This window comes from Sparus aurata, chromosome 18 (assembly GCF_900880675.1).
Source record: "Sparus aurata chromosome 18, fSpaAur1.1, whole genome shotgun sequence".
Lineage (NCBI taxonomy): Eukaryota > Metazoa > Chordata > Actinopteri > Spariformes > Sparidae > Sparus > Sparus aurata.
In genome coordinates this window covers 28,368,914-28,383,944 of record NC_044204.1, presented here as the reverse complement: position 1 = coordinate 28,383,944, position 15,031 = coordinate 28,368,914, and the positions used below count along the sequence as shown (strand labels likewise).

Genomic DNA, 15,031 nt, shown 5'->3' with positions numbered 1-15,031 from the left:
TTGTCCGTGTTTGTTTTGAGTTTAGTCTCAGCATCCTTCAAAATGAGGGCATGTCCTCAGTGAATCTCTGAGATTAAATAAAGGCTGAATGAATACAGTGTGTACCTCTTCACTGCACATTAGATGATTTATGACAACCTCTTGTACTCGCTGAGGCAGACGGTGCCGCTTTCAGCAGAGATACACGGACAGATCGAGGTACATTTGGTCTGGCATACAAAGAGGGATTCTACTTAAAATATTAACAACATGACCTGGTACCACATCAAGGACCTTCTCTTAGAAATGAGCTGAAAGGCATCCAAATGTCCGCACCTGTTTGTGCCAGTTTGGACTGGGAGAAATTGGGAGTATATTCCACTATGTGCTGGGAGGACAAATGATTTTGGGAGGTCATAGTTTTAAACATTATCTCACCCCTGCAGCAGAAATTGGTACAACTTTCTTCTTTGTGATGCAGCAAATTTGTTCCGTGTCTGTGAATCAGCACTTTGTCTCCTTTTAAATAAGTGAAAATAAGTAGGGACTGATAGGAAGTGATATGCAGACTATTAAAATTTCATGTCATAGTAGAGACCTTCGGCAAGATAAACACTATGACCTTCGTTTAAATGTATCCACCAGTGTGTGCTCGGCTAAAAGAACTGAGATAACGAAGAAATATAAAGTAACAAAAGAGCTGAAGCTGTGAGGAGGTACACGTCTGCACAGCACAGCACCATAATGGCTCGCCACAAAGACTAAAAGTGGGACATCATCGTAAAATGGATGCCATAAATTGTACCGTCTTAAAATAGAAGTTAGCATCAAGCACAACCTTTCCATAAGGTCTCTTCTTCAAATCAGCAAATAAAACTGACTTGACTGTCAAGGTCGACTGTAGAGCTGCAATATTAATCGGAATATATATAAATTGCAGTATGGAGAAGTGCAATATCCAATTCCATTCGCAAAGACCAGCAACTTTTTGGTAAAGGTCAAATTGTTATGATTGCTAATCATATTCTCCAGACACAAGAGAACATGCTTGTTCGGTTCAGACTCCAACAAATATCACAGCAACTTTTAATATTTTTCAACCGAAAATGAAAAGCAGAAACTACCATTCCCACTAAATGTGAAAAAAACGGAAAATGTGATTAACAAAAACATCCACACTCTGAGGATGAACTCAGCTTTCAGGCCAGGGAACGTCTAGGTCAAGACTTTTTGAAGGGATTTTGAGTCCTAGCTTTGGTTTTGAAGACTGAGCGGTTCTTTGTCGTTGCTGCACTGAAGCAATGAAGCCTTTGTTCCATCTCAAAGCGCAGCGCTGCCTTCAACTCTCTGAACTGCTGCGTGTTCGACTCAAACCCCTCGGGCCGGTGAACTTTTCTTTTTCTTTCCCCTGCATACAAAGTTTTACAAAAAAGCCAAATCTAGAATGAAAGATAAGAATTCACGGCACAGACAAGGGTGTGAGATTAAGAGATATATTATCATCACATACAAAAACAGAAAAAAGCTCCGACGCGAGAACCAAGTACCATAATCTACTGCAACATCATCAAACTTTAGTGTAACATAAAATGAGCAGTCCTGTGAAATCAAAGTCTCACTGAACACCGAGAGCTTTGTCGAGAAAGTTTGCAAAGTGCTTCGGCTGTCCGGGAATGAAGGGCTTGAGAACAGAGAGGTCCATGGTCCTCAGTGTTTCTGTCAGGGTGCTGGGAGATTAAAAAACAAATAAACTGTGCGTTACTTTTGTTTGGCTAAATACACTCGCATTAATATAAACTGTATATGTGAGAAACACATACCTGCATGTGCAGTACAACAGGTGTGAGTCCATGTGGAGCTGTCTGGCCAGCTCCAGCTGGTGGTTGTCCATCAGCTTGTCATTGACTACGACCAGCAGAGGCCTGCCTGCACCGAGCGTCTCCATACAACTTCCTGCCCCTGAAGAGAAAAACAAGATCCTTCCTCACTCATGAGTAGAACTAAACTCATTCTGCTTCTGATCGCGAAGGTGAGCGACACCGTTACATGGACACGGCTGAAAAACAACATGTTAGTATCATCATCATCACCAGTTTCTTATGTCTGTGGGTAGTTCAGCTCATAATAAGGTTCACTTTAACTGTTAATGTAGCATGATGCCAAAGCGTTTTTGCTTAATGTTGTTGGAAAATTCAAACCCAGAAGAACAAACAATAGTAACTGGGTCACTGTGACGGATCACGGAGTCAAGTTTCAAAAACATGCTCTTTAGTATTTTGCTGTCAGCGGTGTCACAATAACTGTGAAAACCAAAAAATTAAATATTGATATCGAGTTAATAATACACAATAATGGTATCATCTAAATAATTCAGCGGAGATATTTGACCTTGTGCATCTTTTGTTTATGAAATACTCTGGTGGCATTTTAACTGGTAATTGAGTGTTTATGTTGTTTTTGAGTGCTTTATTTGGAGGGAGGTTTATTTTCCCAAAAAGGACACGAAACACGCAGTAAAGTTAACATTAGATTGAATTGCGAATGTCAAATGTCTATAGATAATGCCATAGTAACGTTATTGTGAATTCAGCGATGATAACTGTGTAGTGAAAATCTGATATTGTGACAGCCCTTACTACTATAATGCGTTTTAAAGGTATGTAATTCATAGTAAACTGGGTCAGGCTACAAAAAACATTGATACAAATCTCCAAATCCCCAAAAGATGGGATGCCATTAAACACAATTAAACACAATGTGATACTTTCCTTATTGACAAATACTCAATTGAAACCAGTGTAGGACAATGTATTCAGCTGACAGACAAACTTTTTTGAGTATGCTGACCACACTGCGTAACTGCAACAGAACAATGAGTCATCTCGTTTACACTGGTTCCCTATAAACCTCAGTGGAGCTCTCCGGTGTTGAGTCAGACAGAGTCTGCTCCTTCACTGATATGTGTTTTGTCTTTACCAGTGGAACATGAGACGCATTCTTCCTACCAGATCAGACAGTAAGAAAGAAAAACCTGCCTTCTTATTAATACAACAGAGTGTTTTCATCTGACTTTTCACAGCAATGAGATCAGGGTTTGTATTCAAATCGGGAATATTATGGTGTTTTGTTTTGTTTTTGCTTTAGACTGTAGCCACACTGTTAGCAGTAGCCATGTTGCTAACGCTGTCCGTGCCACTCGCTGGTAATAACAGGGAAACTTTAATGTTTTCTCCCATCACTTTAAGTCATTTCTGTAAATATATGCTTAATCTGAATTTGATGCAGCAACATGTTTAAAACAAGTTGGGACAGGAGCAACAAAAGACGAGGAAAGTTGTGAAATGCTTCAAAAGCACAAGCTTGGAACGTTCCACAGGTAAACAGTTAATTGATATTATCATGACAGCAAATTATTGAATTCTGTTATTATTTCTGTTTGTTCACAACATCCCAACATTTTTTTAAATTGGGGTTGAATGCTCCTTTAGTACGTATCAGTCGTCTCGTCCTCAGGTCAGATTTTGCCTCATCCACACACACTGGATTGAACATCATCCTGTTATCAGGGTTTGCTCCACTTCCTCTGATGCCCTCATGCTGTATCTGCCTGTTGTTGATGCTCCGCTGTGTTAATCATCAGTTTTCTGTTTAATGTGTGCACACTGAGGATAGACCTGTATTTGCTGTTCCTTTGGATTCAACGTCGTCATTAATGTCTTCTCGGACGGCAACAGACAGGAACACTATCTTTACTGACTAACTCTCTCTTTGAATGATTTATTAATGTGCATTATGTTTTTAGGAGAGCTCATAATGAGACAGCAGTTTGACGTACGGAACATCCTAATTAAAAGATTACATTTATATGCAGCCAATGTTTACTCCTTCATGCGTCAACACAGAGTGTACTGTGCTGAAAGTGTGCTGACGGTTTCTGATAGTTTACTCACCTGCATGGCTGATGACGAGGTCCGCCTGCTTGATGTCTTCAGCGATAGAGTCTTTGAATCGAAACGCCTCCAGTCTGATGTGCGGACAGCTGTCAGCATCTGGAAGAAGAGACCCTCTTCCAACCTGAAGAACCAGACGCTCATAACCACGAGCCTTTAAAGCCTGTAGGGGGGAGAAAAGAAATGTTTTTTAAAGAAGCACAATTTGTACATCAAAGCCATGTTCTTATTAAGTATCTTGATATCCAAATTTCCAGATAAAGAGCAGGTCCGTGCCAACGCCTGACACCTGACAGCATCACAGCTTTGGTTTCATGTTTCTTATTTTGCGGCTGTTGTCTTTACACAGATTATCAGCACTCAGACAAAACCAAGCTCCACTTTCATAACGGTACCTTATCTGCGTAGTATGTTTTAACTGGAACTGAAAATGTAATAAAGTTTAGAATGTTTTAACACTGTCTGACTGCACAGCGTGGGTTTGTGATAAGCGACTGACTGACGGGTTGTTTTGGTAAAGTGAGTATACAAGGAATTAAAAGACTGTGGATGTGGGATATTTGTTTACTTTATATCAATGTAATGCATCTTCAAAATACTGTTCTACATTCAGAATGAAAAATATTGGGTTTTTCCTTAAGCGACTACATTTATTTCACAATTATGGTGACGCGTTCCTTGTCAGATTGAGATTTTACATAAATATGTTTTCATTTGAAAAAAAATTGATGCATTTTTATAGATTAAACCATCCAAGAGCATAATAAAAACTTAAAAAAACAATCAACATTAAGTTACAACGTTTATTGAGCAATAAAAGTCAAATAATACAAAACAACACTGACAAGGGGCCAGTCTTTATAATGAGTACTGGACACTTTAAGCAGTTTGTTGCTAAAAGTTCAGTTCTTAGATGTTGAATGCAGAGTCTGACTTGAGTGTTGTTATAATGTGGTGTTTCTACTTTTATTTCCTTGAGACTGAATGCACATAATACGTCGTAGCAGTATAAAGTAGTTTAACTTCTGCAGCATTTAAGGGAAACTAGCAACATGCTAGCTCACTTTCACACCATCTTCTCTCACCTGAACGGCCTCTGACGTCGTGATGCTTTCAATGAGCTCATCAAAGCTCGTGGTTCCGACCGTCACAAACACCGTCTTCATGTCCGCTCCAATAAAACTGTCAATGTTCCGGTTTTTAAAGTGTTTTTACACATGACAGCCTCCTCTGCTCCTCTGACAGCTCATTTTCATCCTGCTGGCACTTCCGCTTCAAACTGATGACGTCACCGCGCTGACTGCAGAATGCGTGCTGGTGCCCCCCAGAGGCCTGGAGACGTCACTGCGTCACATGCAGCCTCGTTCACGTGCAGCGTGAAGAGAAATCACTTTAAATCTCAGCTGTAACGACTCAGAGTTCATTTTCTGCATTTGAACGCACGGAATTCAAAAGCCGCATCAGTTTTCATAATTACAGTCACTAAAGATGGTCGATTAAGAGTGAAAATACTTAATTTGGGCTGCTACAATTTTCTGTTATTATATTTTAGCCAAATAATCAGACTGAAATGACACTTGTTCCCCTCCTTTATTTGCATGGTAAATAATATAAAAAAATCAGGTGATGAGCCCTTACTGAAAAGGAAAACAGCCACAACTAAATCAGAGCGATCACACTGTAAAATGTAATTTTCTATGGGGAAATTTTACAGTTTGAAATAAAAAAAAAAAAAGATATATATCATGGCCAAGGACAAGTTGTAATCTTCACCTCAGCCCTTCTTACACACACTGTTAACTTAAGGTTAGCCTTAGCCCAGGGCTATATGACTCACACTGTACTTCTACCAGCCCTGGGTTAAGCACACATTTGAAGCCAAGCTGAACACTGTGGCGTGTTGTCTCACTACTCCTTTTATCCTCAGCCCTGTTTCACACCAGCACCTCTGGGCTAGTGTCTTGGGATAACACCACAAAGTTGGTGTGAACCCTGTTCTGGAGCGGGGCCAGCAAGCTCCAGGCTCCAGGCTGCTATCGTTATCATGACTCATATCGTATCAAGAGTTATTCTGTGATTCCCTAAAAAACTAAATGTCCCTGCCAACAGTTAGCAGTCACCGACAAAGTTCCTCCTGTGAACCCGTCCTCCTTTCCCACATAACTTACAAGAAAAGTACATTATTTCTGCAGCATTAGGCCCAAACAACGTCTGCCTTATGAGTAAGACTTGCCACTGAGGGTAAAGTTGAACTTTTAACCAGGGAAAGGATATTTTGACAACCTTAGCACAGATTCAGTCCACCACAAACCCACCTCAGACATTTTTCTGGGCCAATTTGTCCCTCCAGAAGATATCCGGAGTCATTCATTTCAACACCTGGGACACTGAACCTCTGAGAATAAACTGTGTCTGCCATTAGTTTGAGATGAACACCTGCTCCTCATTTTGAACAGAGGGCCCTTCAGCGACAGTGAATAAGTTGCCCCGTCACCGTCGCTGTCATTTGAAATTTACGACACGCAAAGCCGACCTGGAAAGTACAGCATAAAAAATGTGTGTAGCGTGCGATGCAAAGACTTCCTGTACCTGAAGCATGCAGGTGTACAAGAACAAATCTGCTGACAGAGCTCTGCAGGGGAAATCAGGGCATCAGAGTTTGTGGTTGACACTGACAGCTGGGCTCCAGTGGGGGGGGAAATTATCACTGCTGGTCATGTTTTGACCTTGAACGCCCTCGCTGACTCACATGAACTCTGAGGGGACATGTAGTTGAAGAGACGTCTGGGTGCCTCTGGTACAAATGGGCTGAATTGAGTTACATGTGAGATTCACTTAGACGTACTCCAGAACATTTAAGATGTGTGTAACTGCTGTAAAGTCATTGGTGAGAGTCGTCTTCGCTCATTTAACGTATTTCTTACTTCACATTCACCACACCCTCTCTGCACTTATCTTTTGCTTTTCTCATTGCTGTAGTTTCCTTTAATACATGAACCTTCTGCTCCGTAGCGCGTGTGAAATACCAGAGCTCTTCATAGTGTTATTGCTTTATTGTCTTTCCGATTAATGCTTTCATGTCGACTTGTTGTTGATCTCTTGTGGGATCATAAACACCTGAGGTGAACTGTATCACCGGATCACTTTTCAGATAAAGCTGTAATGTACAAAACAACCACAATGAGCCAATAAAATACAAGAAACAATAAAAATCACTCATCGTTAATCATTTATGATAATCCGGCAGTGACCAGTAGGTGTCAGAAGCCATACTTTATTATTAGCAATCGCACCTTTGATAATCTAAATCCCTTTGAGGGTAACACCGCCAATTTAAAGTCTTGTGGAGAACTATTGCATGTGTGAAAAAGGTTGTATAATACTTCAATGTGTAAAAATCGGTGAAGTCACCCTTTAAGTTATATATGCAGGGTACTGGAGTATTTCTAAATGGTTGAATTACCATTTTACCTAAGTAAAATATCTGAATACTCCCTCTACTGCCGCATGGTTATAAACTTGTCTTGTGACCCGCCTACTATATTTAACTCAGTTCAAACTTCTTCTAGCCTGCAAGTCACTGGGACCTTGCTTCATTTATGGAGGATCATGAAGTGTGATTGAAATACTCATTAAGCATTTAATTTGATACCTAACATGACTACTAAAATGGGAACTACTGAAATAGATAACAATTTACTTCATTAATCTATAAAGAAATATACTTACTCACCATGTAATTTGGTCTAATTCTAGAGGAATGCCAAATCATTCTGACCTACAACATAAACAAATGTCTCACTTTCTTTGTGATTCTTGTGTTTTGGTATAAGATGAGTGTTTCATTGCAGCTTGTTGTTGCCTGCTATCCACCGCAGGCAGCTGATAGCCCACCAGCCTGTGGTGGGTTTTGTTTGTAAAAACTCTCTTGGGGTGTGTACAGAAAAAACCCCAGCAGGAACCAGGACGAGACACTCAAAATTACCTATTCTTCCCTCGAGGAGCTCAGAAGGAGCCGTGGTGACCCTGCTGATTTCAGAGACGTCAGCCACCCCCCTCCGCCCTCCTCCTCCTCCTCTTCCTCCTCACACAGGAGCTGCTGCCAGCTCAGTGAAGGATGCAGAGGCTCAGCGAGCAGCCGGCAGCTCCACCTGACAACTGCAGAGCGAGAGGATGAAGAGCCAGCTTTGTGCTCCGTGGGATGTGAAAACTACAGCAGCGCCATGTGTGACAGAAAATGCACGATGATGAAAAAAAAATAAAAAAAAAAAACTTGCAAAGCACACATCAAGACGAGTGCACTCTGCCAGCCTGGTGCATGAAACACACACACACACACACACACACACACACACACACAGCATTGAGGAAGTGGAAAGTGTAGCCTGTTTCGGAGAGTCGATATTTTTAGACAATGTAGCTTCAACGTTTTAACTCCTTGTTTTCTCTATGGAGGTCAAATCCACAGACATATCCTGTGTGAATCTGGGCTGCACACTGGATATTATAAAATGTTGCAGGTACATGTTGTGTTCTGGACACTCTGTGGCACAGCAAGAAGACACTGGTGACTGAAACACAAAGAGAATTTCACACTAAAAGACTAAAACAGATTTTGACAGACACTCACTTGATCTGTCTCACTGCTGAAATCTCATCATTTTTCTTGCGCAAAAGCAGCAGAGTGGATTTTGTCCCCTCTCTCTTCACACTGGAATTATGAAGGTATCTCTTTGTGGCCAGTATAGACAGAAGGAACAATTACAGCAACCTTTCAGATTTCATAAAGGGCATGCAAACACTGAGCTCATAAGAGGAAACAGGTGCACCGTTTCCTCTTATGAGCGACACTTCTGTTGGGCACTCTGCTCTACACAAAGGACGTGTTGATATTCTGAAAAAATGAAGCTCTATTCTATAAACTGATAATGGACAAGATTTTTGCGTCACCATGTCCTGATGAAGACAAGTGGTTCCTCGATTTTAGCAACACAGTGACAAAAAGCTGATTAAACACTAGGACTGTCGCCTTGTGGTTCCATGCCTCCTTTTTTCACATCTGAGCTTTGTGATAAAATGTCTTCACTTTATTCACATTTTATCCCATTAGAAAATGTATAAAATCTTTAACGTGGAACCAGTTACATTAGACCTCTCTGATTATCCTTGAGTCTAAGTGGATGTTTGTTCCAGCTTTTTAGAAATCACCTCATGGCTTTCTTGACACATTGCTTGGACGGTGATGTGAAGGCATAAAACCGTGGATTGGACAAAGTAATCACTACTGAACGATATAATTGCCGCCTACAATTGTTTTGTCATGTGTTGGTATTTGCAACTGAAGGAAACTAGAGGACTTTCTGGCTATCTTTACTCGTCTGCGTTGGGACTGCTTTTACTTTGTAGGCATTTTCTCTTTATTGTTCTTTTCAGCTATACAAACTCAAGAGCCTCATTAGCTGCTAATAGCTCCACTGTTTTCACCAGCTAGACGCTATAACTGTGCTCGTCTGTTGTTGGGTAGTGAGGAGCTGGTGTAAAGCAGGCTTTAGAGGTTTTGTTTTCACAGAAAACAGCCGCATGTGGGGGTCAAAAACGATAAAAGAAACCAAAATGCGCACTCTGATATCACCGTGTGGATCCTGGAACGTCATAATTTATGCTGCTTCAGGAGCATCATTGCAACCGACAAATCACGTTTTAATCTTTGTGACTCGGGGCAAAAGACAAGAAAATCACATGTGGGAGACATTACTGTTCAGAACATTAGTACAACTTTGTAAAATGATCTATTTGAGCCCAACTCATGTATTTATATTGCGACAGGAAACTGAGAAGAAACAGAAAATCAAAAGGTAAACTTAGTTTTAAAATAACAATTGAACAGTATTATTACATGTCCGGATTGAGATACAAACGGGAGCCTTTTGGATGAGAGCATAAATAAAAATGATAGTCCTGGAGCAACACTGACATGGCGACATCGGATAGACCAAACTGAACAAGTGTGAGGCTGTCGGACAGCTAAAAAAGAAAAAAAGAGCTGGAACTCAGTATAAAGCGTTGTAAAGCTGAGAGGAACCGCAGATAAGGAGATATTTCGCTGTATGTTCATCGCTATGAACAGCCCCTTTATATTATCACATTCATATGATGTTTAGGTTAAAAAAAATATTGATTACAGCCGCTTTAACACAAGGTTTACATCTCTCATAGTGGCAAGACCAAGTAGACGAGGCTACTTTCATTACAGAATGACTTTCGAAGTCTCTTTCTATCGAAGAATGGCTCCCAAACTGGAGGCAGTGAGGCGAGACAGTGAGTGCACATGATCAGTGGGAAAAATTCAACCCGTAACATTTTGTTACCAGGAATGATCGGAGGTCAGCAGGACGCAGAACTGATTTTGTATCAATCCAAGATAAAACTGTAAAGCTTTTCCTCATGACAAAAAGCAGAAAGGCCAGCATGTTTATTACCAAACGATGACAACGGTTTATCTTCCAGAATAAAAAATAAGAGACATGAGACCAGGGTGCAACAGAAATTATTTAAGGCTCTGTTAAATCCTCAGCTTCAAAATAACAAAAACCCCAAAGAACAATGTACCATGTATCCTGAAAAGTCACAAAAAGCGAAAACTAGTATAAAATTAAGAGTTTAAAACTGGCTACCCATGTCATTAGATTTTAATAAATATGTTACTATCAGAAAAAGAAAAAAAGTTAAATCTGATTAACTGTGCCAGAACTTTTATCAAACCACATTGCAGCGGGAGTTACTTGATGACAAGAAAATCAGCGTCTCCTGAATTTAAAGCAACACACGTCATGTAGTCAAACACAAATATGCACTGTGAGCTTCCTTTGGTCGTTCCAAAATCATCTTCCCACAGAGACTCCTCGAGAAAACTGAAAATGGAAGACCTGCGTCCATGAGATTCATGCCTTGCAGAGACTCTGACAGAATTCAGGCTAAAAACAGTAAAATGGCTCTTCCTTATCACTTCAAGTTGATTTAGTGGAACATTTTCAATTTCGAGCATGCGTGTTTTCAGATGAGTTTAGCTGCTTCAGGCTTCTGCGATGAGGAAAAGGTAAATGCTCGAACTGCAGGGCAGCAGAGTGGACTGATGGAAGTGTTACAGGGTTAATCCACAAAGTCAAACATCCTGTCTATGTTTCCTGAAGCTAAAAAAAAAAAAAATGGTCTACTGTAAGTCTGGCTGCAGTCTCTGCCTGTTAACAGAACTATTTTTGCCGAGATTTCCAAAATCTAAATAGAGCAGTGTGCCTGGGCAGCAGCAAACTGGTCGAAGTATGCATGCTTAAAAGTCAAAATGTTTCAATACTATGAAATACTTTGTCAAATTCCAAACTTGAGACATAATACAAGTAATAATAAAGTATATAATAGAGATTAAAGCAGCTTTAAAAAGAAGCTGCAACCTCACAAAGACTCCTGCTTATTATTTCAAGGATACTTTAGACTAAAAGGGGGAAAAAAAGAGACTGAAATTCACAGATGGCCGTTCTCGCTCATTAAAAGTCTGTCTGTCTGACTCCATTCTGGGTCATCGCAAAGGCCGTTAAGGTTGCAGCAGAAACGTCTTTAAACAGTTATGATATCAAAAATAGGACCGACGTCTTTCCTGTCAGATGCTCTGTGATAGACGGTCAGAAACCACATTGAACAGAAACTTAACCGGCTGTTAGCGGTAAGTTTTTGTTGTTGGGCTCAAAAGTCAGGTTGTCCAAGTTCATGTTTCATCAAAATCCTCGTGGTGATCCAGACAGATGATGTATCTGCACAGAAAGAGAGAAAAACAAACAGGTTTAAATGGATGAAACCGGCATTCTCTGTGTGCATCTGTGTGGGCAATGGTTAACAGGCAACATCTGTCACTGGATCTAAGTGAACTTCCTGTTTTGGAACATAATTTCTTTTTCAGGATGTCACATTTTCCTCTTTGTACGGCTCGGCTCACAGGCCTGTCCGCTTCATTAGTCTCTACTCTTCAGGGTCTTTTCCCTCTCGGCCCCGGGCTGCTCAGTTCTTCATTCCACATACTTTCTGCGATCTTATGATAACAAGCTAAACCAACGGTTTGCGCGGAGCAGCACCACCCACTCGTCGTTCTCACTTCCAACCTCTCCTCTCCTCTCCCTTACACTGCACTGAAAGCGCCACACAGTCATCCATGTGTCACATTTCTCCTCAGCTTGTGAACCGTTTCTACACAGCCACTGCAGGGACATTTTATCACATTTTGTAAAATAAGTGAGCGGCCCACAGTGCTGTGTTTGTGAGCTCTTTGGCACAGCTCGAGTATGAATGCAACCATGCAGTGGAAGATAGCAATGGAAGTGCTCGTACCTCTTCCTCACTGCACCACACAGGCCGTGCAGCACTGCTCCTGCTTCTCCGGCAGCGTGGAATAATTCATCTGTCGGACGATCTCTGCGAACAGCTCGTCCACCATAGTCTTGCTCTTGGCAGAAGTTTCAATAAAAGGGCAGCCCCACTCTTGAGCCAGAGCGCGACCATCTGACCCAGCGACCTCGCGCTCAGACTCCAGGTCGACCTTGTTCCCGACCAGGATCAATGGCACCTTCTCGAAGCGCTTCACTCGCACTATTTGGTCTCGCATTGGTCTGATGTCCTGAAAGATGAAGACGGAGAGGATATGAGAGGCCACTGTGGTTGCGTAGCACTTCCATCCACGCTTCAAACTTTTTCTTAAACAGATTCTTAACATGTAGTTCATCCATACTGGACAGGTCTGTATGCATACTTTTTGGGTGTCACAGCCGCAATAAAGTTGGTGTTGAAACGGGTGACTGAAGATTTAAATCTACAAATCAATGCTATGTATTCTTTCTCTTTGTAAAGTTTAACTGCCAACATCACTCCGAAGTTGCACTTGGATTTTTGGTATTGCATCATTTCCTGTGAGTAGGAAACACTCACGGAAAACTGCTACCGCTGAGATTTAGAAAATATTACATATAGCATAAACACTAGTACGTAGTGTTGAAATAAAAACACATATCATTATATCTTCCCTTCAGTAATCATCATTACACAAGCATTGCCGTCTTAATCAAACATGTAAAGCGTGGTACTTTTTTCTTCTTTTTAAATGGCATTTCATCACTTTGAGTTTGTTGTTAAAATACAGTTTAGCCAGATTTAAACGTTTTTGTTACCGTTAGGCAAAGATGTGGCCTCTTTTTCCTGCACACTGACAGCTTAGCCAGTTTATAGATGTTTTACATTATGCTGGTTTGTTAAAAATGAAGTCTGCATGAGTTTACTTTGTTTAATGGCTTTCATGCTCTCTATAATGTGCCTTAAAATTGATCACTTCGTTGTGCAGTGAATTAACTTCCATATTTTGAGGCATCATTCGTCACTAAAGTTACAAGTACATTGGAGAGTATACTCAATAACGGTATTGCAACACAACAGGTGCCACAGATTGCTTCCACAGCACCACTGGCTTTAGATGAATATCCCTAAATCAAATATTTATCTTTGAGCAAACCGATTGCATTCTGCCAAGTGAAATTCTGATGGTGCAGGGCTCTATCATTACCAGCACTCATTACAATGGTAGTACAGCATGAATCACACCCTAAATGCGCTGATTAACCACCTAGCTATGTGCAGTGTCCACCTGTGTGTGATATAAGGTGTCTTGCACATCAGGTACCTGGAATGACTGCTGGTTGACCAGGCTGTAGACCAGAATGAAACCCTGTCCGTTCTTTATGTACAGGTCTCTCATGGAGGCGAACTGCTCCGTCCCCGCTGTGTCGAGGATCTCCAGCACGGAGGGCGACGAGTCCACCTCGATCTCCTTTCGGTAGAAGTCCTCGATGGTCGGGTCGTATTTCTCGATGAAGGTGCCGGTGACAAACTGGACGGTCAGCGCGGACTTGCCGACGCCGCCGCTGCCCAGCACGACCACTTTGTATTCTTTCATTGGGGCGGTCGAGGCAGGCTAACCTAGCAGCTAACGACTTAGCTACACTGCTATACTCGCTCCAGAAACATTTATCAGGCCTTTTAAAGAGCTAACAAGCGAACTAACAAATGTAAGGCGATGTAAAATAACTCTTCTTCTTTCACATAAACCCGGGTGTGGCGCTCATACTCGTTTTTCTTCTGTTGCCTCGCTAGCTAGCGAGTAAAAGTTGATGTCCGTTGACGTTAACTCTGGCGTTAGCTAGCGTTAAAGCTAGCTCGCTTCTGGCTAAATTCGCGTTGTCCCATGCTCGAGCCTCAAGCCTTCACATCCGATCTGATACAGCACAAGTACCGGGGTCTCATCGGCGAGCTTGCTGTCTAGCTACAGACAGCAAGACGGGGTGATACACATTAGACGTCCCCTACAGACAGCATGCCAATTCCCACTCACACACACAGGCAGCCCGCCGGTGTCGCAAAACGCAGCGCTGGCTGTGTCCGTCCGTCCGGGCCTGGTTCTGGTTCCGGCCCGGCCCAGCGCTTCGGCACCCGGACGTGCTATCGATGGATAAACCGCAGCTTAAATGTTATAATCCGAGGGTCCATTGGCTATAGTTTGCTGCTGCTCCTGTGTATGTTTGACTCTGTACTGGGGAGGCTTGATTACAGAAAGGAAAGCTTTTTTCCACCAACTGATTTCCTGAAGCTAACAGTCTCATTTCCGGTAACGACAACACGACTTCCGGCGAGGCTGGTTTCAGAATAAAAACATCTTCTAGCCCTGAATAATAGAAAAATCTGTACATGTGCAGCAAACATGACTCCAGTCACCAAGTTTATGCAGTTGATCCCATGCAAAATTTTGATTTCATGTTAGTCAGTATTTGGACATGTTATTTAGTGACCCCAGAATACCACTCAAGTAAAAGTAAGAACATTTTAGTATCTAATCTATGTATTTTACCACCTACTAGTCAGATGTTTTCACAGATTTAAGGTCATGCAATCAAATAAAACTGAATAAAAATAGTACTCTGTGATAACAATTGTAGAATCAAACATTTGAATTAAATACAAATAAACCTGAGGGATATCTACGGAAGCCCTAAAGCATATTTTTTCTAGTGGTC

General features: G+C 41.5%; 2 protein-coding genes across 2 annotated transcripts; both read right to left on the bottom strand.

Moving 5' to 3' along the window:
* Window positions 1-1,458: 1,458 nt before the first annotated feature.
* Window positions 1,459-5,228, bottom strand: zgc:92907 (UDP-N-acetylglucosamine transferase subunit ALG13 homolog). The gene is made up of 4 exons (XM_030397180.1): window positions 5,015-5,228; window positions 3,930-4,092; window positions 1,800-1,938; window positions 1,459-1,706 (listed from the first exon to the last, which is right to left on the bottom strand). Exons 1-4 carry the CDS (start codon window positions 5,093-5,095, stop codon window positions 1,595-1,597), a joined length of 495 nt encoding a protein of 164 aa, XP_030253040.1. The 5' UTR covers window positions 5,096-5,228; the 3' UTR covers window positions 1,459-1,594.
* Window positions 5,229-10,371: 5,143 nt separating this feature from the next.
* Window positions 10,372-14,641, bottom strand: rap2c (RAP2C, member of RAS oncogene family). Its single transcript, XM_030397085.1, has 3 exons — window positions 13,645-14,641; window positions 12,306-12,591; window positions 10,372-11,734 (listed from the first exon to the last, which is right to left on the bottom strand). The coding sequence occupies exons 1-2, from the start codon at window positions 13,915-13,917 to the stop codon at window positions 12,313-12,315; spliced, it is 552 nt and encodes a 183-aa protein (XP_030252945.1). The 5' UTR covers window positions 13,918-14,641; the 3' UTR covers window positions 10,372-11,734; window positions 12,306-12,312.
* Between the last annotated feature and the right edge of the window lie 390 nt (window positions 14,642-15,031).

What these genes read in the sequence shown, in the direction of transcription:
- rap2c (XM_030397085.1), bottom strand. Translation starts at nt 13,917, where the DNA reads ATGAAAGAATACAAAGTGGTCGTGCTGGGCAGCGGCGGCGTCGGCAAG. An exon ending in TCAACCAGCAGTCATTCCAG is followed by an intron (nt 12,592 to 13,644) that starts GTACCTGATGTG and finishes TTCATCTTTCAG; the next exon opens with GACATCAGACCAATGCGAGA.
- zgc:92907 (XM_030397180.1), bottom strand. Translation starts at nt 5,095, where the DNA reads ATGAAGACGGTGTTTGTGACGGTCGGAACCACGAGCTTTGATGAGCTC. An exon ending in CGACGTCAGAGGCCGTTCAG is followed by an intron (nt 4,093 to 5,014) that starts GTGAGAGAAGAT and finishes TCCCCCCTACAG; the next exon opens with GCTTTAAAGGCTCGTGGTTA. An exon ending in CCTCGTCATCAGCCATGCAG is followed by an intron (nt 1,939 to 3,929) that starts GTGAGTAAACTA and finishes TTTTCTCTTCAG; the next exon opens with GGGCAGGAAGTTGTATGGAG.